The sequence below is a fragment of the Eucalyptus grandis genome, chromosome 8, assembly GCF_016545825.1.
Source record: "Eucalyptus grandis isolate ANBG69807.140 chromosome 8, ASM1654582v1, whole genome shotgun sequence".
NCBI lineage: Eukaryota > Viridiplantae > Streptophyta > Magnoliopsida > Myrtales > Myrtaceae > Eucalyptus > Eucalyptus grandis.
Genome location: NC_052619.1, coordinates 26,978,420 through 27,005,318, shown reverse-complemented (window position 1 = coordinate 27,005,318; position 26,899 = coordinate 26,978,420). Strand labels below are relative to the sequence as shown.

At 38.5% G+C, this 26,899-nt stretch overlaps 1 protein-coding gene across 1 annotated transcript; it reads left to right on the top strand.

The window, feature by feature from the left end:
- Positions 1-22,326: 22,326 nt before the first annotated feature.
- On the top strand, positions 22,327-24,775 carry LOC120287103 (serine/arginine repetitive matrix protein 1-like). The gene is made up of 2 exons (XM_039299785.1): positions 22,327-22,333; positions 23,967-24,775. Exons 1-2 carry the CDS (start codon positions 22,327-22,329, stop codon positions 24,773-24,775), a joined length of 816 nt encoding a protein of 271 aa, XP_039155719.1.
- Positions 24,776-26,899: the final 2,124 nt, after the last annotated feature.

The following is a 26,899-nucleotide window of genomic DNA, read 5'->3' as shown; positions in this document are numbered from 1 at the left end:
TTTTCAATCGCTCGACAAACCGATACAGGTATCTTGAATATTGCCATTGCATATTGTGGCAATGCTTGCACAACGGTTTTGATCAAAATTTCTTTCCCAGCTTTAGATAGATATTTTTCTTTCCATCCCGCTAGCTTCATGTCTACTCTTGCCAAGATCCATGCAAACATGTCTTTTTTTGTTTGTCCTCAATCTGACGGTATGCAAGGTATTTTCCTACTTTGTCAATGATTGGAACTCTCATTTCTTGGTTCATATTCCTTTTCAACTCGTGTGGACAGCTATTACTGAAGAACATACCTGATTTATTCAGATTAATTGCTTGCCCCGTCGCATAACAATATTGATTTAGGACAACCGCCAAACTTTGACATTCTCTAACAGTCCCATCCATAAAAAAGATAGCATCATCTGCAAAAAGGAGGTGAGATAGCGTAGGACAATACATGTTTAGTTTGATTCCTTTTAATACATCCGTTTTCCAGGGCTTTGTGTAGCATCCATGAGAGTACATTGGCTGTCAATATGAATAAGTAGGGGGATAAGGGGTTGCCTTGTCTAATTCCACATGTAGGAATAAAATATTATGTTGGCTCTTCATTAACTTTCACATTGAAAGAAACTGTTGACATGCATTGCATAATCAAATGAACCCACTGGTTAGAAAAACCTATCTTTAGCATGCTGGACTGAAGAAAGTCTCATTCCACTCTATCGTATGCTTTTTGCATGTCCAGCTTCAATATCGCCTGAAATTTCTTTTTCCTCTTCTTGATTCTCATTTGATGCAACACTTCTTGAACAATTAGGATATTATCTTGAATTTGTCTACCTTGAACAAAAGTACTTTGTTCATGTGAAATGATCTGTGGAAGCCATCGTTTCAATCTATTTGCCATTACTTTCGATATGATTTTATAGCTGAAGTTGCATAAGCTGATGGGTCTGAACTGGCTTATATTCTCTGGATTTTTAACTTTTGGTATTAGAGCAATGTATATCTTGTTGAGAATGGGATCAAGATTACCTGACTGAAAAAATTCCTAGACCATAAGCACGGCATCCATTTTAATATCCTCCCAGAAGTGTTGGTAGAATTGCCCATTTAGACCATCTGGTCCTGAAGCCTTTAGGAAACCTAGTTGGAAAACAGCCTCTTTAACCTCCTCCTAAGATATATTAGCCATCAAATCTTCATTCATCTCCGTTGTGACGACTGTTGGGCATTGATTTAATATAGGCTAGAGATTCCTTGATCCCACCGAATCATATAGAATCCGATAGTAGTCCTTAATCTGTTGTTTGAGCACCGTGGAGTCTCGACTCCAGTTCTGTTCATCAACCTTCAGCATTGTAATTTTGTTCCGTTGCCTCCTCTAATTGTAGTGGCATGGAAGTATTTCGTATTTTTATCTCCCCATTGAAGCCAGTTGATTCGGGACCTTAATCCCTAGTACATTTCTTCCTGCCTCCATAGTTGATCAATGTTTGCCTTTAACATTTGGATTTCTGCTTTGTTGGTTTCTCTGGGGTTGTTGTTTGTTACTTCCGTTAGACGCTTCTTGAGTGCTTTAATTTGACATGATGCGTTGGAAAATTTCTGTTTGCTCCACTTAGCTAGTGCCTCTGTTACTTGCTGGATTTTCCGTGTCAAACTTTTTTGATCTTGGAATGTTCTAGCCCAAGTATCCATAACATCTCAACATTCTTTTTCATCTAACCAGTAAGCTTCAAATCTGAATTCTCTTTTCCTTTTGCCATGAACAGGATACAAGGAGAGAAGAAGGGGGCTATGATCCGACCCCACCGCTGGTAATATCAAAACTTCAGTATTTGGATAGGTAACCCGCCATTCCATATTACATACTGCTCTGTCTAACCGCTTTTTGACCAACTCCTCCCCTTCTCTATTGTTAGTCCACGTAAACTTATAGCCTTTACTATCAATATCCATCAGTGAACATTCATTTAACATATCTCGAAAGGCTGCAATTCGATAATAATCCGTCTCCCTTTTACCTTCCTTCTCCCAATTATATAGAGTATCATTAAAATCTCCCATACAAAGCCACGGTAGACTATTTGATGTGTGAAAACCCCGTAGTTGTTGCCATAACTGAGTTCTTGCCTGGTAGTTTGTTGGTGCGTGAAGGAAGGTAATCTTCGTTTGTTTGCCACTGGTTGGGTTTTCACATTCTATATCTATTACATAATTTGAGCTACACTTCACTTTCACTTGAATCTCTTCATTCCACATGAGTACTAATCCCCCGGCTATTCTTGTAGGATGTATCAAAAAAGACTGCTGATAGTTAAGTCTCCTCCTTATCCTTTCCACCATGATATCCTTGTTCTTGGTTTCCATTAAGAAAATCACATTGAGCCTTTCAAGAGCCACTAAGACTCGAAGCTCTTGGAACGTCAGGGGGTTGCTCAGCCCCTGACAGTTCCAGCTCGCAATCCTCATGATGTCGCCGGTGGCTTATTAGGGCTAGCCACCAAAGCCCAATCATTCCCCTCTTTCATTAGCTGGATAGGTGTCTCTAGCAATTCCATATCTTCTATCAATAACGGACTTGAATCCTCACTCTTCTTCTGTTTTTTTGCTCTTATTAGCTTTGGCCCCTTTCTGTGAATGCCTCTTGTTTCTGTCTGCCCTGGATCAGACGAGTCTAATAAGTACAACGGTTGTTTCCCTGCTGCTTTTCTAATTGCTGTTTCCCTCACATCTTCTGCTCTGTTTTCATTGGATGACGGATTTCCTGCTCTTTTTTTGCTTCGATTAGGTCCTGGATTTGGTCCATTACAACCCACAATCTCAAGGTTAGACTGGATGGGAGTTTCAGGTACATAGTCCTCTTCCTCTGAAGTAGTTATGATTGTTCCATAAAAGGCCTCCCAGTGAGGGCTCCTGTCCCTTATCTCTGACTTAAGCCATGACCCCTATTTCCCTAGCCTATTTGCTACCCATTCCGTTTTTTCATAAGGTATTTCTTCGCAATTAGAGGCGTATTGCCCTAGTTTTCCACAAGAATAGCAGTAATGGGGAAGGCTTCATATTTAAACTCCACCCATAACTTTTTCTCACCAATTTTCACAAGAGCCCCTGTTTTAAGAGGAGCTGAAAGTTCAAGTTCAACTCTTGCTTTCCCTGTTTTATAGTTCTGATTTCCTCTTTTTTCTAACTGAATTTCCTTCACTTTCCCCACTTTTCTAGCCACCTCAGTATATACCTCTTCCAGTACCTAACCAGGAGGCAGGCCGACAATGTGGACACAAAAATCATACCAAGAAAAATCATAGCAGTGTTCGGGAATATCAGGTAAACATTGCTTCAGAACCAGTAGATTGCTTGCAAATGACTAGTGACCAGATTTTAGAACCCGATCTTTGTCAATTTTTGATTCAAAGACAATGGAGAAAAACCCCGATTCTTTTTGGAAGATTTCAACTACTTCTACTTTCCGGGCCTTCTTCATCATATTACAAAATGCTTGAAAGTTTACATTTGGCTTCGATAGTAACTTACCGAATAGAGTATGTTGGCATTCGATAATTTTATCTGTTGGGGCTTCCTCCCTTACAGCTATCACATCGTTTTCCAACCAGAGATGCCCCGGACTCCTACACAAAGCTGCTACACAAATATGATTTTCCTCATCACTCTCCATTTTCAACCTTTCTTTTACAGACTCAGCTCATGAGGATGTCGTACCTAATTTGGATATGTTCCGGTGTGCGATTGAAGGGAGCTCTAGCTAGGGGATGAGTGGGGGCTCAGTCCCTTTAAGAAGCGGACCACTCCATTCTTCCTTTCAAAGCCACAGTTGCGATTTCAGTAAGAGGAAGAGAGAAAACGTCAATGGCTATCGATTGGAAGGGTTTCTATGTTTTAGGGTTTGTTTTGAGGGTTTTCGGATTTTATGGGTGGTTATGTTCTGGGGGTTTGTTGGGGGTGGATTCGCCATTATGGAACAAATGGATTCTGGGTTTCTTGGGTTTAGGGTTTGGAAATTCTACTACCCAAAGGGCGTAGAGAGCAACTCCATGGGAGAGGCAGCTCTACCAGCGTAGAGAGAATTCTTATGACGTGAGGGTTGAAGCAAATGTTTTTATTATTATTATTAATTAATTAATTAACTAGTTGGCAAATCTCGCGTGATGTACATATTATATTTTCTCCTCAACAATTGATTTTGTTTAGCATATAAGGTGTACAGAATCCTGCAAAATCCTAAATCTGGTTAATCTACTTTAAAATATTCAAATATTTAAAAGCCAAATTAGGGTTGTTGGTAATCGATGTAAATCAATTTATCAATGTTTGCATGATGCTCTTATCATCTTAGGGAAATGGCATCCTGATTTTACATCGGATAAGGGGCGTCCTGGAGATTAGAACATTCTCTTTCAAAATTTTAAGAAAGTGAATGAAAATTGATTAAATGCATGCTCATTCATCCGCAAATTAGAGACAAAAGTTATGTTATTATGATGTTATAGATAAAAGTATTGGATTTCTGCTGCATACTCCCAACATTTCTTGAATGGATTCAGAGACTAATCTTTTAATGTGCAAATTGACAAAACCAGATATCAGATGCTCCGATTGAAAGATACCGCTCAAATCACAACGAACCGATCGTTTGAGAATACAGGATCATAAACAGGAACGGGTTGTGAGCAGGGGGTGGCACAAGGCAAGTGTGATGAATGCAACGAGAAGTCGATGCAAACGCTAGGAAAGAGACATCAAAGATTGATGGTGCAAGTTGCCTTCTGTATGGCCATCGTGCCGTTCATATTTTCCAATCATAAAGTAGGAGAACAGCAGAAATAAGACAAATCGAAGCACAGGCAGATAGATCGATTGGTCTGTACAGTCAGCCCAAGTTGGTGACGAAAATGGGGTCTCCTCCTGGTTTCTTGCTTTCAATCTTTCAAGAAGTGACGGATAAACCAATGCCATTGCACTGCACTCTCTTCTCTCTCTCTAACCGGCACGGAAAGAAAGCTGGCAAGCACAGACCAAAACCTTTTGTTCTCTCCACTTTGGTTGGTGACACCACCTTTATCCCCGTGCGGAGGAGATGATGAGGATGATCTTGTCTAGGGGCCACCAGGAAGATTCTCAAAAATCCTCTCATCAGCAGACGGGACGGTCGAGCTTATAGACGAGGAGCAGCTGGACCTCCATGCGCATGGGACAAAGATTAAAGAACCTCATAGCTGCCGCTTTCCTACCACATTATCACTAAACGGGTCGAGTTCAAGACAGTGTCAAAGATACCTTGTGATAAATGTTGATGGTCCAGCATACCTTTATAGACCAGCTTCTGACTGCTAATCTGCCGTTGTGATATCCGCCAAAATCCGGCATTCAATTCAATGAACTTTGATATATTCTTTTGGTTGCGACCTCAAGAGCTTCCAAAGCACGTTAATCACGTTCCCCTTGTCTCTTTCCTCCGGGGGCCTTCCCCTTGAAAGCAATGCCGACGGAATCAAACATCCCCAAAAGACGATCTTTGCGCATCCCGTCTGTACATTCTCTTCCGCGTGTCTATTCCCAGAACAATACAAAAACATGTGCAAGAAAACAAGTTTATCTTCACACGGATCAGATTTGTTTATCATAAAGATTATCAGAATCTCATCTTCCTGTCATTTGTCTGGTGTTCATGACATTACATTTCTTGCTGTGAAGCTTATGGCCAACTTAGGCAGTTGAACTCCCCAACACGAATTTTGCGTTCGGTGTGCTACAAATTAAAGAAAAATTATGGAGAAGAACCTAGTAGAATTGGTATTATTGTGCGTTATCTTAGTTTTTGAGGGCCACTGTGCTCAAAGGGCAGTCTGTACTAGTGTGACCTATGATGGTAGAGCACTGGTCATTGATGGAAAGAGGAGGATTTTGCAGTCTGGTTCAATCCATTACCCACGAACCACGCCCGAGGTAGGTCTTCAGTTCGGTTCTTGTTTTTTAAATGATCATAGTTCTGATTTGGTAATGTTAGGTATTGTTCATCGCATTGCATGATTGTGTGAGTCGTGATGTGCAATTTTAGGTATGGCCTGAGCTTATTAGGAAAGCAAAGGAAGGGGGGCTCAATGTGATCGAGACCTATGTTTTCTGGAACTATCATGAGCCTGTGAAAGGACAGGTATGAAGTTTGGTATTTTGCTCGCTGCACAATTACCATGTTCGCAGTTATTTCTTGTGGTACAAGTTGATGGGATTGTCACGGAATACTAACTGTTGATCCATCGACTATGCGAACTACGCACAAAACCGGTGTGTTTTACTCTTGAGCTGCAGAATTTCGAATGTTTAAGGCAGATGATAATGAAATTCTCTGCCTTCACCTAACCAATTGGAGCAAGACTTTTTCTCTCCCTATTGTCATAAATCAAATTGCTTTTTGTTTGTCTTCTTAATACATCCTTCATTTTCCTTTTTCAGTATTACTTTGAAGGAGTTTGGGACACCTGGAGTGCCATAATTTGGCATGGGAAAACACTTAAGTGCCATAACTTCAAAATGGTACACTTGAATGCCAATTTCGAAGTTAAATAGAACACTTAAGTGCCACTCCGGCAAAAATCCGGCCAAATAGCTGACGTGGCAATTTCCGACGAGTTTGGTCCAAAACGACGTCGTTTTGCACGCTGACATAGCGAGAAAATGCAAAAATGACGTTGTTTCGTGTTTGATGTGTAAATAATAATATAAAAATTAATTAAATTAGATTTAAACTTAATTTTATTTAAAATATTCTAAAAAATTTAAAAAAATTAAGAAAAATTTTAAAAAAGGGGGAGGTCGAAGGGGGCGGCTGAGGGCTAAGCCCTCGCCGCCACCGTCTTGCCGCCATTGCCGAGAAGGGCCGGCGACGGAGGGGGAGGGTCGCCGGGGTCGCCCCCCGGCCCGGGTCGACCCCAGCCGGTGGTGAGGGTTGCGACCCTCGCCCCGGATTTGGGCAAGGGCTCGCGGGCCCTCACCACCGGTTGGTCGGCCTCGCCAGCCCTTGGCCGGGGCCCGACGATCTCGGCCGACCCATTCACCATGGTACCTTCAAGTCTGTTCACATTCTTCTAGACTTGTTCACATTTAGGTTCATCTAGTCTTCACCAATCTTTTTCCTCTGTACATATAATTCCTTTAGAAGTGAATATCACCTAATATTTAAACAACGTTTATATGTATCAAACTCTTACATTATCATGGATTGTTTTGTCACCTTCAAATATTTTAGGAGGTTTTTTCAACAATCTCCCTCATTTGATGATGACAAAACTTTTTATATAGATACAATAATTAATTTGAAAATATTTGTGAAAAACGATTAAAATTGCTTGCAACATTTAAAACTTATAGAATGTCTATTGTTGACACCTAAATTTTAGCAGCCTAATCATTCATTTATTGCATAGAAGATTAAGGATTAATTTTTAACTCCTGAACAAAAATATCATAATTAACTTGCATAGCATATAGTTTAGGAGCATTTATTATTTAATTTATATATTTCATTTAATTGCATTAGCATTAGATTGGTGGTGGATGGTTTCGAGCTTTAAATTTGATAAATTGAACCCACAAAAGGAGGGAAAATTTGGCTAAGCTTAGGGGAGGTAGAGGCCAAAATTCATAGGCTTGAAGGGCTTTAATTGGCCCAATTTGAGCTTAATTTTGCCCATTGAGAGTTTAATCAAGGGCAATCCTTAGGTTATTAGAGCTCATCACATTAGAAAAGGCTTAAGTTAAGTCCAAGATATTAAAGTTAACCTAGGTTTGCTGCATCACCCTCAGTAGTGATGACAGCTCACAATTGTGACCTTGTTAACACTGAAAATGGTTCAATGGGCCATGGGTAAAATGTAAGGCTTAATACATTTGAGATTTGTAAAGGGAGCCAATAAAGGTTCAAGGGAGGTTGCTATCGTAGGTAACGATGAATCGGCACTGATTATCACTCGAGAATAGACATATAAGAATAAAGGTAGTTATTCAAGCATTTGATACCGACGGCTTCATGAGTATGACAATGCGATTGTGGATGTAGTGCCAAAGATTTCGAGATATTTGAAATTAAAGTGATAACTGCTAGAATACAATTATTCACAATGCTAGACTATTTATAGCCAAGAAAATATCATTGTAAGGGATCACACATTCGCACAACAAGCCTCAATATACTCAGTTTCGGCTATTTTTACTTATCTTTGATTCGCGTCTACTTTCAATTGCTTTAGATTTATCCTTTAGATAAGATCAAGGAGACTTAGTGCTTAAGCTAACTTGTTATTAGCCAATTTTTCAATCACATGGATTAATGATGTAGCTCATCCAATGGCTTGTATTGATCTCTTGATGAACGGCCAAGATTGCGTCTCTTTTTGAATTAAAAATTGAACCAAGAATATTTTGGTAATTTTGCACAAAAGGAGGTAATTTTGTAATTTTAGCAAACTAAAGATATGGGAGGGGGCGCCCATGAGGCCAGCTACCTCAAGGTGGTTGTTGGCCACCAAAGGCTCATCGGAAAATGGCCAAACCGGCTGTTTTCTTGCCGAAGGCCGGTCAAGCCAATCATATTGGTTCAAATTGGTTTTGACAGGTTTGGTTGATCGGTTCTTGACTAAATTTTATGCGAGGGACCTAATTGTAAAGAATTCTTGCTCAATTGGGAGAGAAATAGGCTAATTTGAGAAGAAATGGTCCAAATTCATTGATTAAACCAATCAAATCTTGTAAAAATATCTCAATTGATTTTAATTGGCTTAATCACCTCAAAAATATTGATAATCATGTTTAAATTCAATGGGTGTACGAATTTGGAATTCCTAGTCAATTAATGCCATTCATGCAATTTCCGTTCTCAAAAACCAAATTTTGATACAACAAAATATCAATAGATCCAATTAACTATACTCATGATGGCTTAATGCATTCAAATTGACATTACAATGATGGTACGAACTTTATGTCAAAAATAGTTTGAGAGTTTATGATGCAATTGAACCTTAATCTATCAAATTAAATCTCAATCCAGAATTGGTCAACTCGAATTATACCAATTGAAGTTCATTAGTTTGACTTTCCAAAGTTCAAGAAAGCTAAATCTATCAAATTAGAGGGTTGGAAGGAGCAACTCATCTCAAAAGCCGATAAAGAAACTCTCCTGAAATCAGTGATGCAGGCGGTACCACAATATGCCATGTCAGTTTTTAAAATCCCAGTTTCAATATGTAAAGCTATAGAGAAAAAAATAGCAAATTTTTGGTGGAAAAACAATGACTCAAGGGCTGGTTTGCATTGGAAACACTGGGAAATTATGAAGATGAGGAAAGATAGAGGGGGCATGGGCTTCAGAGATTTAATCACCGTGAATAAAGCTTTATTAGGGAAGCAAGCTTGGTGGATGGTCAAAAACCCAAATGCGTTATGGAGTAGACTATTGAAAGGATTGTATTTCAATCACTCAGATCTCTGGCATGCTGAAACTAGCTGTAATCCTTCATGGGGGTGGAAAAGTTAACTTATTGGTAGAGAAGCCATCGCGGAATTAGTCAGATGGTCAATAGGAGATGGCGAATCTGTTAAAATCAGAACAGATAGATGGCTGAAACGTGGCTACATAAGAGGGCTAGCAAATAAAAATGATCCCCAGAAAGTCTCAGAGCTAATCTTACCGGTACTCAAAGGTGGAATGAAACATTACTAAGAAATCTTTTTGATGAGCAGATAACACAGGAGATCCTTGCAATACCAATCAACGGCCCATTTTTCGGTGATGAATTATTATGGATGGGTACCAAAAATGGTTCATTTACAGTCAAGAATGGCTACAACATGCTAAGAGACACCACCACAGAAAACAGAGCAAAATAGCACCCCTCCTCCTCATATCAAACCCCTACAACTTTATGGAATGCAATTTGGCGTATGAAAACCAACCCAAAAGTGAAGTTATTTGTATGGCAGGCTTGTCAAAATGCCCTAGCAACCAAGGAAAATCTGTGGAAAAGAAAAATCCTACCTGATCCGATGTGTAATCTCTGTAAATCCAAGGTAGAAACGGCCGAGCATACCCTCCTCCTATGTCCCTGGGTTGCTAACATGTGGAGTGGCCAGGATACTAACCTGCGAATTGATGAACATGAAGTTAAAAGAATGGATGAATGGTTGCTCAAATTTACAAGCAAGAAGTCACACCTACGTTCTATGGAAACAATCGGCTACCTTCTGTGGTAGGTATGGAAGGAGCGCAACAATTTTATCTTCCGAGGAACAACCCCAGAGATCTGCAGAGTAGTAGATCTAGCAAGATCTCAGCAAATTAGTTACCGAAAATGGGGATTTGGTGAAGATCTAGTCGAACCAGCAGCGAAATAGAAGAACCCACCTACCTGGCGAGCTCCGAAGATCGGCTGCCTCAAGCTGAACGTTGACGGGTCGCTGAGGGAAGAATCAACGGAGGGAGTAGTGGCCTGTGTCGTCTGAGACTCCTCCGGCACTCTCTTAGACGGATATACGAAGACGGTCTGGGCGGAATCGAGTTTTCAGGTTGAAACCCTAGGTGTCCTTGAAGCCCTAAAATATCTTAAGGAAAAAGCTATCGTCGAAGCCGTGGTGGAAACTGATTGTCAGCTGGTTGTCGAACACTTGAACTCCGAAAACCACCAAGCGAAGTCAAATGCACATGGGGCTTTGAAGGAAAGTAGAACTTGAGATAGCTAGTAGAAGCACCTAGAGGGGGTGAATATGTGCACAAACAAATTCTCGAGATACGGAAGCGATTCTAGGCAATCATTAGAAAGGAAAATACGATCAAAGTAAAGTAAATGTTAGGGAAGAGAGAAATGAACACAAGATTTATAGTGGTTTGGCTTATTCCAAGCCTACGCCACTCTTCCGCACCGACAGACCCACCGGCTGGATTTCACTATGAACAAAAGAGAAGTTACAAAGACAACTTTTCATTGATTCTACAAAGTGTAGATGTTCTACCACACTTTTTCAAGGTTTCTCACGAATATAAACTCTCTTTTGTTTACACGATTTTGCTCAACAAATGAATTGACTAAGAACAAGGAGCTTCAGACTTTGGAATTCTTCTATCGTGCACACACTCGAACAACTAGAACGTCTTCCTTATATACTCCTTCATGCCATCATACTCGTTGGCACTTACCAAAGGAATTCCTCCAATTTACCCGCTGGATAGAATCAATTAGGAAGATCATTCGAGCTATTAAAGGAACATGTCGATAGCCCATCAATCATGTTCGCCCATACAATCAGGATCTCGATTTCCATAAGTAGAACTTTCCAAGTTTACTTTGCCAATCATCGGATCTTTAATCTTCGAATCAATTATGATCAAATAAAGAATTCCGTTATGTCATATCCAGCCAAGAGATCTTCTCCAATCGATAAGGCCACATCCTTAATGAAACATCCAGTTCTGGATAACCTTTCTTCAACGGATTAGAAACTGTCAATGAGGATAGACTTTGAGTCTTGAGTCTGTCTGTCCGGAGGTCTTCGAACTTTAAATAGCGAGTTCGGAAGCCTTCGGACTAGGCGATGGAAACGTTTTGTCAACTTCAAAACACTTCAAGAGGATTTCTCCAACAATCTCCCCCTTTTTTATGGTGACAAAACTTTCCTGCAGATTTGGAAAACTTTGACCTGCAAAACATTTCTCAAACACATATGCATATCTTATAGAGATGAATGGCTAAATGAATAACACTAGAATCTACAACCACAGAAAATAGGTTAGTCGAGTATGCAGTAAAGCCACCCATAAGATATCAATAGTAGTTAATAATAATAAGCAGTCAAATCCAAATCCCAAATTTAGTCCACATCCAGACACACAAGACAAGTCAAAATAAACCACAAACCAAACAAGCCAAAAGTTCGACAAATTTAAGTTCAAAGATTTTCAAGTCTTGCAACTCTCCCCATTTTTGTCAACATAAAAAAGATTGAGATGAAAATGAAGTCACGGATTCTTGGGAACACGAACAAGTTGGAAATCTCCCATCGACTAAACGATGCCTTCCAGTCTTTTTCAAGTCTTCCTTCAATTGTGCAACATCCTCACCCTTAGCATTAGCCTGAATCTGAAGAGAAAAGGGCTTGGATTTGATCATTTAATGAACCGAAGAGACTTGTCCTGCATTCTGCAAGTTCTCGAACTTCACATCCCAATGCATATATCGACCTTGCGTCTCCAAGAGAATATCCATCACTCGCTAAAGTCTGCTGAATTTTCGGTCCGCGTGCGCCATTAGCACGATCGATGGAGTAAATGCGACGGTGGTAGATCAGTATAATCACGTAGATTTGGTGAAGAAACCTCATGACCTTCCTCAGGAAATTGAGAGGCAAAAACCTCCTCTGGATCTGCTGGGGATCGACTAACTCCCTCACTGGTTGTAGGATTTGAGGATATTCCTCTTTTCTCTTGGTCTCCCCCTGTGTTCATGCCTTCAGGTGGAGAGTGCTCCTCATGTTCTCCTTCTTCTTGAACTCTTTTCTCTTCTTCTTCTTTTTCAACTCTCTCTTGCTCAGCATCTCTTTCTTCTTCTTCTCTTTCCTCCGTTTCTTTTTCCTCTGCTTCTTTCTTTGCTCTTTCTTCTGTCTGTTGTTCTGACTCTTTCTCTGGAACAGATTGACTGAGATTCTTCAAAACAGAAATAGTGATGTTTTCCTCATCATCTTCATCATCAACGAGGAGAGCTCTTCTTCTCTTGGATGGAGCACCCATGGGCTCCTTCCCTTTTCTTTTTCCTGTAGAAGAGAATTGATGAGCTTTGACTGGAGTCTTCTCCTTAAATTTCTCCAATGCCTTGCTTAGTTCCTTCAAACGCATCTTAGTCACCATTTTCAGTCCTACTACCATATGATCGCACGATCGAGCATAAAGGATTTGCGGAGGCTAAATGTTCAGATGTCTGAATAACTTCGTCACAAGACTTGGATAAGGAAGTTGTCCTCTGTCCTTCATCACAGTTCTATACATGTGGAACATAACGGTGTGAGGAAGTGAAAACCTTTTCCTAGTGATGATTGCATACATTAGCTTTGCCTCTCGAACTTGAGACATCGGTCTTGGAAGTTGATTTTGGTCTCGGCAATTGATTACAATTTTGTGCAGCAAGATGTTGAATGCACTCATCCTTGAATAGGAAATCTTTCCCTCTGTTCTCCTACCCTTAACGAGTTCCAGTGTAGTACGAGCAACGAAACTTTTATCCGTTGATATCTTCCTCTCTCAACTCCTAACACATCTGCCAAAGATATCCATATCCACAACAAAATCTTGATCATTGACTCTGAAGGAAAATCTATTTGCATCCAAGAAACTAAGATTTGAATAGAAATATGCAGTTAGTTGAGGATAGGCCTCTGTGGTGTCAGAGCAGAATTTCTCAAGTTGAAGATGACCAAACTTTCCCTTAAGTTCACATTTACAGCATCCAGAAAGTCAAAATCCACACTCCTAGGGTTTATCACCCCACGCTTCAGCAATTTTGAGTATAGATCCATCTGTTCCTTCGTTCTAAACAACTCTCCACTTTTTCCTCGATTTTCCGCTGCAATTCCCATTCTTGGCTGAAATTCGCTATATAATTTATCATCATCATTTCCATCCACCGGATTGACTCCCCAATCACGAGGGTCACTTGGGATATTCGCAAGGGATTCTTCTGCCACACCCTTACGAGCAATTTCCAAACTTTCCATTTTCCGCAAAAAGATATATTCATTTCCATATCCTTTTTCTTTAAGAAAATCATCCACATAGTTCAATGGAGTACCAGTCTCTTTTAAAGCACGATACAGCTTATAAATAAAATAAGGCCTTTGAACTCTTACGAGTCTCGCATCTTCAATGATTTCTTCATTTTGATGATGATCAACATCTTGAGGACTAGATGGAGGAGAATGACGCCGCGAGAATGTTGTGGGCTCTGCTGCGATTTGGAGACACTTCTTATTCTGTGAGATCGAAGTGCGTAGGCCCCTCACTCATTCGTCGTGGTCCCCTGCTTGTGATCCTCGAAGACTTTCTTGAAGACGACATCTTTCTTAGTCTTTGAAAGATTCCTTGCTTGACTTTCCCAAGAAAGATGACAACTTTTTCGAAGATTAAACAAGAGAAGAAAACAGGAATGGAAGATTGGTGCTTTTTAGGGTTTTGGAGTTAAGCGAAGAGAAACTGACCGTATATAAGACAGTCGAAAGGAGGGGATACCAACCGTTGTAATGGTAAGTGAAAAGATGCCTTTAAAAAAATAACTGCATTTTTCGAAAAATGGTCATATCAAGATGACTTCTTTTTCTAAAAGAAACGATACAATAATTTCGTCAATTAAAGATAGCGTTTGAGATAACAATAATCGTACATTTTCAAGATGAGATTGGAGAGAGAGAATAACTTACAGTCAAAGTCTTGCAGTCAAAGTCTTATTTGTCTGAGTCTGAGAGTCTTTAGACTTTAACTTCTTCAAACCTCAAAATGTTGAGTCTAGAACGGATAATTTCAAATTGATTTTTCTCCAAAGGCTTTGTAAATATATCCACCAGTTGGTTCTTTGAGTCAACAAACTGAATTGAAATTTCTCCATTTTGAACATGATCTCTAATGAAGTGATGTCGTATCTCTATATGCTTTGCTCTTGAGTGAAGAATTGGATTTTTGGTGAGATTGATTATGCTGGTGTTGTCACATTTAATCTCCGTGCATGAATCTTCAATTCCAAAGTCTTTTAGCTGTTGTTTTATCCACAGAATTTGTGAACAACAGCTTCCAAGAGCTACGTATTCTGCTTCTGCTGTAGAGAGAGCTACTGTATTTTGTTTCCTTGAAAACCAAGACACTGTCCTGCCTCCAAGTAGTTGACAGGTACTTGAGGTGCTCTTTCTATCAACTCGCATCCGGCTAAGTCTGCGGCTCGAGTACCCAAGAAGAGTAAAATCTCCCTTTTAGGATACCGAGACCGAAGCTTGAAGTTGATGCAATATATTTGATAATACGCTTAGCAGCATTTAAATGTGATTCTTTAGGGTCTGCTTGAAATCTGGCACAAATGCAAACACTAAACAAAATATAATGTCTAGAAGCAGTAAGATAAAGAAGTGAACCAATGATACTCCTGTATAACTTTTGGTCGACTTTCTTTCCCCCTTCATCTTTATCTATCTTCACGGAGCTTGACATTGGTATATCGGCCTTTTTGCAATTGTCAAGTCCAAACTTCTTCACAATATCATTAGCATATTTTTCTTGATGAATAAAAGTTCATTCCTTCAGTTGTTTCACTTGAAGTCCAAGGAAGAAAGTTAACTCACCCATCATGCTCATTTCAAATTCATCCTGCATAGTCTTAGAAATTTTTTTGCACAGACTTTCATTAGAGGATCCAAAAATAATATCATCGACATATATTTGAACAAGTAGAAAACTCTTGCTTTCTCTTTTAATGAAAAGAGTATTGTCTATTTTACCTTTAACAAATCCATTTTCAATTTAAAAACTTACTCAGTATGTCGTACCAAGCTCGAGGAGCTTGTTTTAAGCCGTATAAAGCCTTTTTGAGTCTGAATACTAAGTCTGGTTTCCTTGGGTCTTCAAACCCAGGAGGTTGTTCCACATAGACTTCCTCTTGGATGAATCCATTTAGGAAGGCACTTTTGACATCCATTTGGAATAACCTAAAATTCTTATAACAAGCAAAAGCAAGTAATAATCGAATTGCTTCTAACCTTGCTATTGGTGCGTAAGTCTTATCATAGTCTATCCCTTCTTCTTGTGTGTATCCCTTGGCCACAAGTCTTGCCTTGTTTCTTATGACTTTTCCTTTCTCGTTCATCTTGTTCCCGAAAACCCATTTAGCTCCAATAACAGATTTACCTTTTGGTTTAGGAGTCAATTCCCGGACATCATTAATGCTGAATTGCTCGAGCTCTTCTTGCATAGCTTCAATCCAACTTTCATCAGATAAAGCTTCTTTTATGCTTTTGGGTTCTATTTCAAAAACAAGTGCCACAGCACTAGACTCTTTGTGCCTTTTGGATCTAGTGTGAATTCCTTCATTGATGTCGCCAATAATAAGATCTTTGGGATGACTAGACTTATGTTTCCGATTCTGGTTAATTTGTCATATTGATGATCACTTCCTTCACTTGATTCTTCAACAAATCACTTGTTGCTGATCCTTCAAAGTTTGAGCTATTTTAGACTTTGTAGAGTCTCGGAGCAGTTCGATTCTTCAAGATGAGTCTGAATGGATTCATTTTGCATAGAGTCTTGGAATTTAACATTCATTGATTCTTCCATTGTTTAAGTCTTCTTGTTGTAGACTCTGTACGCTTTGCTTGTGGTTGAATATCCAAGGAAGATGCCTTCATCTGACTTTTCTTCAAACTTACCAACTCGATCATTTGCATTTTTCAGTATAAAACATTTGTATCAAAATACATGAAAATATGAAACAATTGGCTTCTTTTCTTTGAATAGTTCATAGGGTGTTTTTTCCGAATAGGCCTTAGAAAAACTCTATTTATAATGTAACATGCTTTGTAGAAACTGCTTCAGCCCAAAAATGTGAAGAAATGTTACTTTCAATTAAAAGAGTTCTAGCCATTTCTTGAAGTGATCTATTCTTTCTTTCCACAACTCCATTTTTCTCTGAAGTGTATGGAGAGGAGAATACATGCTGAAAACCTGATTCATCACAAAATTTTGTAAAATCATGATTTTCAAACTCACCTCCATGATTTGTTCTTATACTCGAGATAACATACCATTTTCATTTTGAACCTTTTTAGCAAACTTTTCAAAGTAAAGAGAATTTTCAGACTTACTTGCCAATAAATATACCCAAGTAAATCGTGAGTAATCATCCACAATTACCAAGCAGTATTTCTTACCTCCAATGCTTTGCGTTACGGTTGGTCCAAAAAGATCCATATGCGAAAAGGCTGCAGTACACATGGTTAGTGGAAACTTGATTTATTGGTTTAAATGAATTTCTTACCTGTTTTCCCAATATACATGGTGTACATAGATCAGACTTTTGATATGATAAATTGGGTAGACCATGAACAAGCTTCTTTGCTGATATTTTGGCTATTTGCTTCATATTGACGTGCCCAAGCTTTCTATGCCATAAGTTTGCTTCGTCTTGGATTGATATTAGACATTGTGATTCATCTAGTTTCACATCCAAGAGGTAGATATTTCCATGTCTTCGACCCATGAATGATTGAGTAGAATCTTTACTAATTCCAGAACATATTCCCTCTTGAAAGTTGATTTTGAAACTAGTATCACATAGCTGACTAATACTAAACAAATTGTAATTGAGTCCTTCCACTAAGGAAACATTGCTGATTTTGAGATTTCCAATCTTTATAGTTCCAAATCCTACAATTTTTCATTTGTTGTTTCCTTCAAAAGAGACTTTTCCACCATTTACTCGAACAAGCTTTATGAAGTAATTTGAGTCTCCTGTCATGTGTCTTGAGCATCCACTATCCAGATACCATTTTACCTTTTTCTTGATAGTGACCTACATTTAAAAAAGAAACTCAAACCTTCTTTGGTACCCATATTTTCTTGGGTCCATTGGTGTTAGTATGATATGCGGTTTTTGCCCATATCTTTTAACATGTTTCCAAATCATAGGACATTCTTTTTCAAAATGATCTGCACTTTGTTGCATTTTGAGCATCTGAGAACATTGCGACCTACTGGTTTTACAAAGATTCTTTTAAAATGATTTTTGTAAGCATCTCTTGTGGGTCTTTGTTTGATTCTTTCCTTCACCTTAGGAAAATCAATTAAAGGAATGGTTTCAGCAGTCATTCCTAAACTAAATTTATTAAAATAAGGTCTTTGAACAGAGAGAATTTTTTCAAGTTTCTCAGATCCTATAGAAAATCTTTTGGAAATATTTGAGATATCACTTTTCAAGAATGCATTTTCTTTTAACAAATTATCTTCACTTTCTTTAAGAGAAGAAACATTCTTGTCTAAACTTTTCACTTTTTCTTTCAAAATATTTTCATGTTGTTTTAGAGCAGAATTTTCCTTCTTGAGTTCGGAAATTCTTTTAAGAGAAGTCTTAAGACTAAAACACAATTCATCAATATACTTTAAAACCTTAATAGGGATTTTGAAGTTACTTACCTCAAATTCACTTTCTAAGTCTGAATTTGTCTTGGAATTTGAATCTGAATCCGATTGTGCCATCAGACATATATTGGCATATTCATCATCACTTTTTTTTGCACTCTGTATCACTCTAGGTTTCAGCTTTAAGAGCTTTTCGGTACTTTTTAGTTTTTCCTTTCTTCTTTCTCAGAAGATGACAGTTGGGTCTGATGTGTCCATTTTTCTTACATTCAAAGTAGACTACATCTTTGTTTGATTCATCATCCTCAATAGACTTAGTCTGTTGCTTTTGAAAACTTTGTTTCTTTGGATTGAATTTTCTTCCTTTTATGTTCTGCTTTCTGAATCTTCTTATCATGAGAGCAAGTTCCTCATCATCCATATCGTCTTCAGAATCTGTAACATCAGAATCATCATTAGATTTCAATGCAATGGATTTCTTACCTTTAGGGTCTTCGTCTTCATTGATTCGCTCCACTTCATAAGACTGAAGAGTCCCAACCAACTCATCAACGAGATAGTGGCATGATTCTTTGGGTCTCTCTGATTGAGGTCTTTATGTGATTCCAATCCTTGGAGAGTCCACGCAGTAGCTTGTTTACTTTCATGGAATCAAAAATTGGTTGACCTTGAATTTCAAGACCGTTCACAACATCTGTAAAACGACTAAACATATCAGTTATAGATTCTCCTGGTTTCATTTTAAAGGCTTCATATTGGCCGAGGAGAATGTTGATTCTAGTTTCTTTCACTCGATCGATTCCTTCATAGGTAATATGTAATATATCCCAGACTTGTTTGGCTGTAACACACGAAGATATTCTGTTATATTTAGTAGGGGATAAAGCATAATATAAGGAATAAATTGCTTTTGCATCAAGAGCTTGTCTCTTGATTATCTCTTCCTGAGTCATTTCGCTAGACTCAACAGCATCTTTTCCTCTTTCTGAGACAGATGCAGCTTTAGGAATGATTCTTTTTTCTACAACGTCGCATTCCAAAGGATCCTTTGATCTTAGGATCGCTTTCATCTTGTTTTTCCATATGTTGTAATCATTTCCATCAAAGTAAGGTGGTCTAGTATTGCTTTGCCCTTCTACCAGTCCTGGAGCCAACATACTAGCCATGGATCTTTAACTCTGAAGTAAAACACTTCAAACAAGGTGAGTACACAGGCTCTAATACCAATTCGGATAGCTAGTATAAGCACCTAGGAGGGGTGAATAGGTGCACAAACAAATTCTCGAGATACGGAAGTGATTCTAGGCAATCATTAGAAAGGAAAATACAATCAAAGTAAAGTAAATGTTAGGGAAGAGAGAAATAAACACAAGATTTATAGTGGTTTGGCTTATTCCAAGCCTACGTCCACTCTTCCGCACTAACAGCCCACCGGCTGGATTTCACTATGAACAAAAGAGAAGTTACAGCATAGCTTTTCCTTGATTACAGTGTAGATGTTCTACCACACTTCTTCAAAGTTTCTCACGAATATAGACTCTCTTTTGTTTACACGATTTTGCTCAACAAATGAATTGACTAAGAACAAGGAGCTTCAGACTTTGGAATTCTTCTATCGTGCACACACTCGAACAACTAGAACGTCTTCCTTATATACTCCTTCATGCCATCATACCCGTTGGCACATACCAAAGGAATTCTTCCAATTTACCCGTTAGACGGAATCAATTAGGAAGATCATTCGAGCTATTAAAGGAACATGTCGATAGCCCATCAATCATGTTCGCCCATACAATCAGGATCTCGATTTCCATAAGTAGAACCTTCCAAGTTTACTTTACTAATCATCGGATCTTTAATCTTCGAATCAATTATGATCAAATAAAGAATTCCGTTATGTCATATCCAGCCAAGAGATCTTCTCCAATCGATAAGGCCACATCCTTAATGAAACATCAAGTTCTGGATAGCCTTTCTTCAACAGATTAGAAACTATTAATGAGGATAGACTTTGAGTCTTGAGTCTAGCTGTCCAGAGGTCTTCAGACTTTAAATAGCGAGTCGCAAGCCTTCGGACTAGACGATGGAAACGTTTTGTCAACTTCAAAACTCTTCCAGAGGATTTCTCCAACAGAACTCTGCTTCATAACATGTCGCAAGTGGAACTGGCCCACTGTCCACGATCTGCAAACTCTGTAGTTGACTGGGCCGCACGCCATCACCGAATGAAGACCCTTCCTTTGAATTGGCGGGCCTCTCCTCCCTCTGCCCTTTGGGCTTTATTATGTATAGATGCCCCAATAGTGGGCCTTCGCGGTTTCCGCCTATGATATAAATAAATTCCCACCTTTTGACAAAAAAAAAAAAAACTATCAAATTGGAAAGTTCCCAAGTGAATTTACCAAATTTACCTCGGATTTGAATTCGGTTTGAGAAAATGAGTAGATTTAGGATGTTACCCCTTAAACCATGAAGAATTGATCGGGACCTCAAATTAGGGCTGAAAACAACAATTTTAATCTTGACATGCCAAATCATAAAATTTTCCAAATGAGTGAATGTGAGATAACCTCTATATCAAATGTTGTGAAGAAAGCAAAACTAAAATATGACTAGAATGAAAATAATTTTTTTGGCCGACTTTGAGACCAAAATAGAAAAATTCGAAAAATGAGGTTCTTAATTGATTTTGGCAAAATTTTCAATGCCAAAGTCAAATTGAAACTAAAATGAGATGATTTTTGAGTTTTTACATTTCTCAATTTTTTTGGTCAAAGTTAACCATTTAGTGACTTATCACTAAAATATTTATTTTATGATAAAAACTTTGATTTTTTTGAAAACTACTGTGGCCAAAGTGAAATTAGGACCAATTGGTAACTTTTTACACAAAAAGTCAAATTTTGACTCGGGATTGACTTTTTTGGTTAAATGATAGACTAAAAAAGTCAACTCAAAAGTCAACTTTTGACTTTTTTTTTTTGTATAATGGAAATACTTAAGAAATCAGCATAAATGATGAACTAATGAAAAAGAAATGAAAAAGACACTTTTTGATCGAGAAAATGGTTTCGTCATGATCGGAAAACCTAATCTCGACTTTTTACTTTTACTGATGCATTAGTTAAAAATCAGTTGTTAAAAAGACAATCTTAAATTACTATTAGGTGATTCTGAAAATGGTCCTGAGTGTGCCATCATTTTATACTGGCAAGTTAGTTGGACTTGTGAAGGAAATTTCTCTCAACTTGAGATTATCTTTAGGGATGATCCAACCTAAATTTCTACAATAAAAGCCTGATTGTTTTTCTATGCCTAGTTAGCATCTTTCACTCATTACCTTCTCCATTATCAATGACTTTTTTTAATGATATCTCTGTAAAATAAATGCTTACACACATATTCTCACAAAGACGTGTGATTGCCTAATTAGCATCTTTCACTCATTACCTTTTCTTGAGGCCATGTTTAATTAGTTAAATAGATTGGCTTGATTTCTCGACCATGATTGCTTTTGTCCATTTGTTGTGCATTCCTTTTCTTCATATTATAAACATTCTAGTCTTAGTATTAGATTATAATTAGAATTGGCCTATGGAGGTGGCACTCTTGAAGATGTGAAGACGACAAATGGTCGATGTCCAATCCGAACCTATTTTGTACTATTCATTTCCTGATATATGTTTGGGTTGTTTTGTGTTGTATAAATGCACAATGAGTTGTGGGTTCCTTTCTTTTGCTTGACCTTTTGTTTTAGAATTGGATGTTAGATTTATCGTTTTCCTCGAATAGTTTTGAGTGTTTACTTATCGCATTGTCCTTAAATTTCAATTGATTGTTTTCTTTCATTTTCTCCTTAAATAGAAATAGAATGGCATGAAATTGACCATCCATACATGATCATTTAGTCAATTTCTTATTTGCACGAAAAAGTAAAAAGAAATGCATGGACACCTTTGTTAAGTACCGAAAGGGCATTAATAGAAATATTAATATAACCTAAGTCCTTGAACTTTAGAATATCTGGTTGTGTAGATATCGAGTGACTACTCCCAACCCTTGATTGGATTTTCTAGCTAATCCCTAAAAGCGAGGCTAGTGGTGACTCTTAACTATCATCTAGATTGTCTTAAACAACTCGTAGACAATAAATAAACCCGTCATGAGAGGTATGAACCTTAGGAAAAGGTGAAGTGAGGCCATCTTTAATAGATGTAAATTTTGAGAGGGTGATAATGATTTACCCCTCTCTCTCTCTCTCTCTCTCTCTCTCTCTCTCTCTCTCTCTCTCTACCGTTCTCTTTCTCTCTCCTTTCACTTGCGCCTAGCCGCATCTCACTACTAGTACTGGCCTCACGCCGATGATCCTTGACGTAGCGCTACCACCCCTGGCGATCCTCAGTTCCCCTCCGTCGCAAGCTGCTACTCTTCACGGCATTGAAGACCGACATTCTCATTGGTATTAAGCCCAGTGGTTTCAACCTTTATGTTCGGCAGCTTGTAGCGGACCCTTGGAAGCCTAACCACTGTCGATCCCGATCCTTTACTGGTTGGGGTTTGATTGGAGAGCCACTAGACGAGCTTCGATGGTTGTTTCTTCATTGGCGATCCAAACTGAGTCCAACCGGACCCGATTTTGCCCAGCCGCAAACCGATGGCCAATCGACACTAATCTGACCTATTCTAGTGTATTGGTGTTCCATTGATGATCTTCAACATCCTTGAGTTGCTGTGGTGTCTTGATTGTAGCTTGATCGAGTTCGTTTCATTGAAAATGGCGCAGAGGTAAACGCCTAATCCCCAGCTCGATGAAGCGAGATCTCATTAGGAGATCGAGGCTAGAGCTCGCACCTAGAGTTGTTTGGTGATGATTATGCCTATTATAGGATGTTTAAGATGATCTAGAATGTATATGAATGATTGATTATGGTTCCAGATGATTGATTGCTTGAATGATGTTGTTCTTCAATTTTAGATCCTTGATTGGATTGTCTAGATGTTTGCCTTGGAACGACCTAATTGTTATGCTTTTTCATGTTCAATGTCTTCACAACATTCGAAGATGATTCAAATATCTTTCCAACAAGACATAGAACGCCCCAATCTAGCCTCATTTATTATGGTTTTTGCCTCTTCAAAGTTGAGTCCAGAATCTATGGATTGCTTATTGTTATGTTGATTTATGGTATTGTTGACACCTAAATTTTGGCGACCCGTTTAATCATTTATTGCATTAAAAAATTAGGATTGATTTTATCCCTAAAAAATTAGTTAATTACATAAGAATATAGTTTTATATGCATTTATTTTTAATTTGCATTGACATTGGGCCGGTGACGGATGTGTTTGAATTGATGCTTCATAAACTTTAATTTGATAAGTTGGGCTAAGCCCACGAAATGAGTAAATCGGCCTAAGCCCATATCATCTGGGAGATTTTACGGATTTATTTAACAAATATTGCGTTCTTAAAAGAAAATATTGTGTTTGAAAAAGCAAATATTGTATTTGAAAAAAGAAATCTTCATGGATATTGATTTGAAAAAATTAAACCCTGATCTGTGATGCTTAAGATAAATTAGTCGTATAGGATTTTGGGAGGAAGCCACACATTGAATATACGGCCATTGAGAGAAGAACATTGAGGAGGGCTTCTCTTCGTCGAAAAAAAAACACAAAAAGTCAAGAAGTCAAAAAAAGAAGAAGAAGAAGAAGAAGAAGAAGAAGTGAAAAGGGTTTCGGTTCTCCGAGGAAAAGGGACCGGCCAGTAGGCTTTTTGTCCTTTCTGCTGATCTGTTGCAGAGAAAAAGAGAGCAGAGGGAGAAGACGTAAGAAGTGACCGACCAACGGAGAGGGAGAGAGAGAAAAAGACAAAAAAGGAAAATAGCTACTGTTCGTCTTCTCCAAGCTCTGCCCTCCGCTGCTGCTCCTCACCTCCGCGTCGCAGCGCTCGATCCTTCGTCGAACCGCCGCAGCCGCCGCCGTTCCCCTGCGACGCCCACACCGCCGACTCGCCTGTCGCCGGAGCCCTCCGTCGCCCGCGAGCTCGACGCCCCGCCAGCAAGTCCCGAACAGAACGCCGCCACCCCTGCGAAGACGCCTCCGCTTTGACGCCGTCGCCCTACCCGGTCTCCGCCGTTGCTGTTTCGGCTCTCCGTTCGTGTTCTTTGTCCCCGCGCCACCTCTGCCGGCCGCCGCCGATCCGCTCCCCCGAAGTCGTCGGTAGCCCGACGCCCCTACCTGCGACGTTGCTGCTGCTTTGCTCCGCTCGCCTTTGCTCTGTCTCGCCGGAGTCGGACCCGAGTCAGATCTGCAGCTCTCCGTCCGCTCGTCGCCGCCGCCGCTCCTGCTCTGGCCGCGATCCGCCCAGCCCAGCAACCGTCGCCCCTGTCTGCGACGCTGCCGCTGCTCTGCTCCTCCCTGCTCTGTCCGTGAGCCGAAACTCCGCCCTACAGCTCCGTCTCTGCTCCGACCAGCGACAGACGCTGCTCCTGCCCAGCACTGCCGGTCCTGCACTTCCGCGATCACACCACCGCAGCAGCTCGCCGGAGCCGGTCGCCGAGCCCCCCTGCTGCCAGGTTTCCTCTGCCGCGCCGGGCTGCAACCCCTGACCGAGCACCCACCACAGTGAGCAGCCACATTTGGAAACAAATTGAAAAATAGAAAAAAATCCAATTTAGGTAAATTTTGGTAGGTAGAGATTTATTTTATTTTATTAGGTAGGTTTATTTTACTAGGTTGATTTATTTTATTAGGTAGGTTTATTTAGTAGATTTATTTTATCTTATTTTAGTTTTTTTTTATGTTTTGTTTATTTATTTGAAATATTTCCCTATGCATAATTGGAAATTCTGATATACCACATAATTCGTAACCGTGCTTGAGTTTTTATTTCATATATAAGGTTTTAGATGAAATAATTAATCAAACGAAAATAAAATTGATATTTTGATTTTTAAGGCTTAAGTTCAATTTATCGATTTTATTAGCGATATATTATCCTTTAATTTGAACGATGTATGATATCTTTAGTAATTTTGAATGGTCTGTCTTGTCTTGATTGATTTATCTTGAAATATGTTTGGGTTAGAATATTGCATGATTTAGGGTTATTTGCATGTTTAGATTAAGCATTTTGTTTATCCTGAATTTTCGAAATAAAAAATAAAAAATGAATCTAGGATGTCAGATTTTTGTTTCATTAGCTTAAATTGCATGTTTAATTATTTGACATTTCTTAATTTTGAAATTAATTAAAAAAAAATCATCATGCATATTCATGTAGAAGTAGGGCATCATTTGCACGCCATTACACGTTAGGATAAATTGCATATTTCATTTTAAGTTTAGATTGGTTTAGATATACTGCATCTTAGGTTAGAGATTGCTAAGTTAAGATAATATCTTAGTTTAAGTTAGGGTTTAGCTTGACCTAATCCTTAATATAAGTTGGGATAGAATCTTAATTTAATTAGATAATTTTCACATTTTTCTAATTTTGAAATTTCATAAAAAAATACAAAAAAAAATCGCCTTAGGGTAAATTAGTTTCCACTTTTATGATAAATTGCATGTTTCTTTAGGAAAATAAAAAATTTCATGTGCATGCTATATAAAATTAGGTTCATGAAATGCTAGTGATCGTGGTTAGGTCCATTTAGCTAGAAATTACTTATTACTAGGTCAGGTTGCATTGCATTGCATAACTCTAATTAAATAAGTGAAAAAAAATAAAAAGAAATTGCATGTTAATTATAAATCATATCTAGAGTTGATGATGTGAATTTTAATCTAACCACGCAGATATTTTCGTTGTTATAAGGTAAACCTTACAATTTATTTATTATTTATCGGGTGTTAAATTGGTGATTTGTGCACTTGCATGATTGCCTCATATGTTAGGAAAATAAATTTAAAATCAATCTAAGTTGCCCATAAAAGCATTTTTAAAATAAAAAATGGTACGGAAAGATATTATTAAAATAGTACCCATAGTCTCGTTCGTAGGAGTAAGGTAAAACTCTCATTACTTTATTTGGTTTCTAATTGACCTACCAAAAATAGATTAGTGGTGACTCCTAAAAATCAATTACATGTTAAGAACTTGAACCTAGGCGGGTGGTATGGGCTTGAAGCTTAATAATCCATTAATCAAACCTTAGGTGGTGCACCCCAAAAATTTGGTCGTGACAGTTATGCAACCTTTGTCAATTTTTTTGTTGACTTTTTTGTTATGATTTTGAAGATGGTTCCTATGTTGATGTGTCCTATTTGAATCTGATGTATGTTTGTTAAAAAATGAGCTAGTAAACACGCTTGATTGGAGTTGCGTCCTTCATGAATATTGTTGAACACTTCATAAGCTTTCTAAGGAGGTATAGATTTCTATTGTGCTAAACAATCATTGTTTTCTAGTTCAATTCTTGCATAAAGTCATGTTTGGACTGTTGCAATTTGAAATGTTGATTGTTTTGCTTTGTTTTCCCATTTTCATGTAGATCTTTGTGAACCAAATTAGATCTCGATGTCTTCATGAAACATGATCATGACATTGCATTCTATATATAAGAATTTTCATGAATTTTTTCCATGTCATTAGATCGAGGAAAGTCATCCATGTTCTATGCAATCCCTACTGCAATTGTGACCGATTGTGTCCCTATGAAAATGTTTTTGATTGAGCTCCTTAAGAGCGAAATTGGTGCATGATGCCTCCTAGACATACTAAGAGTACA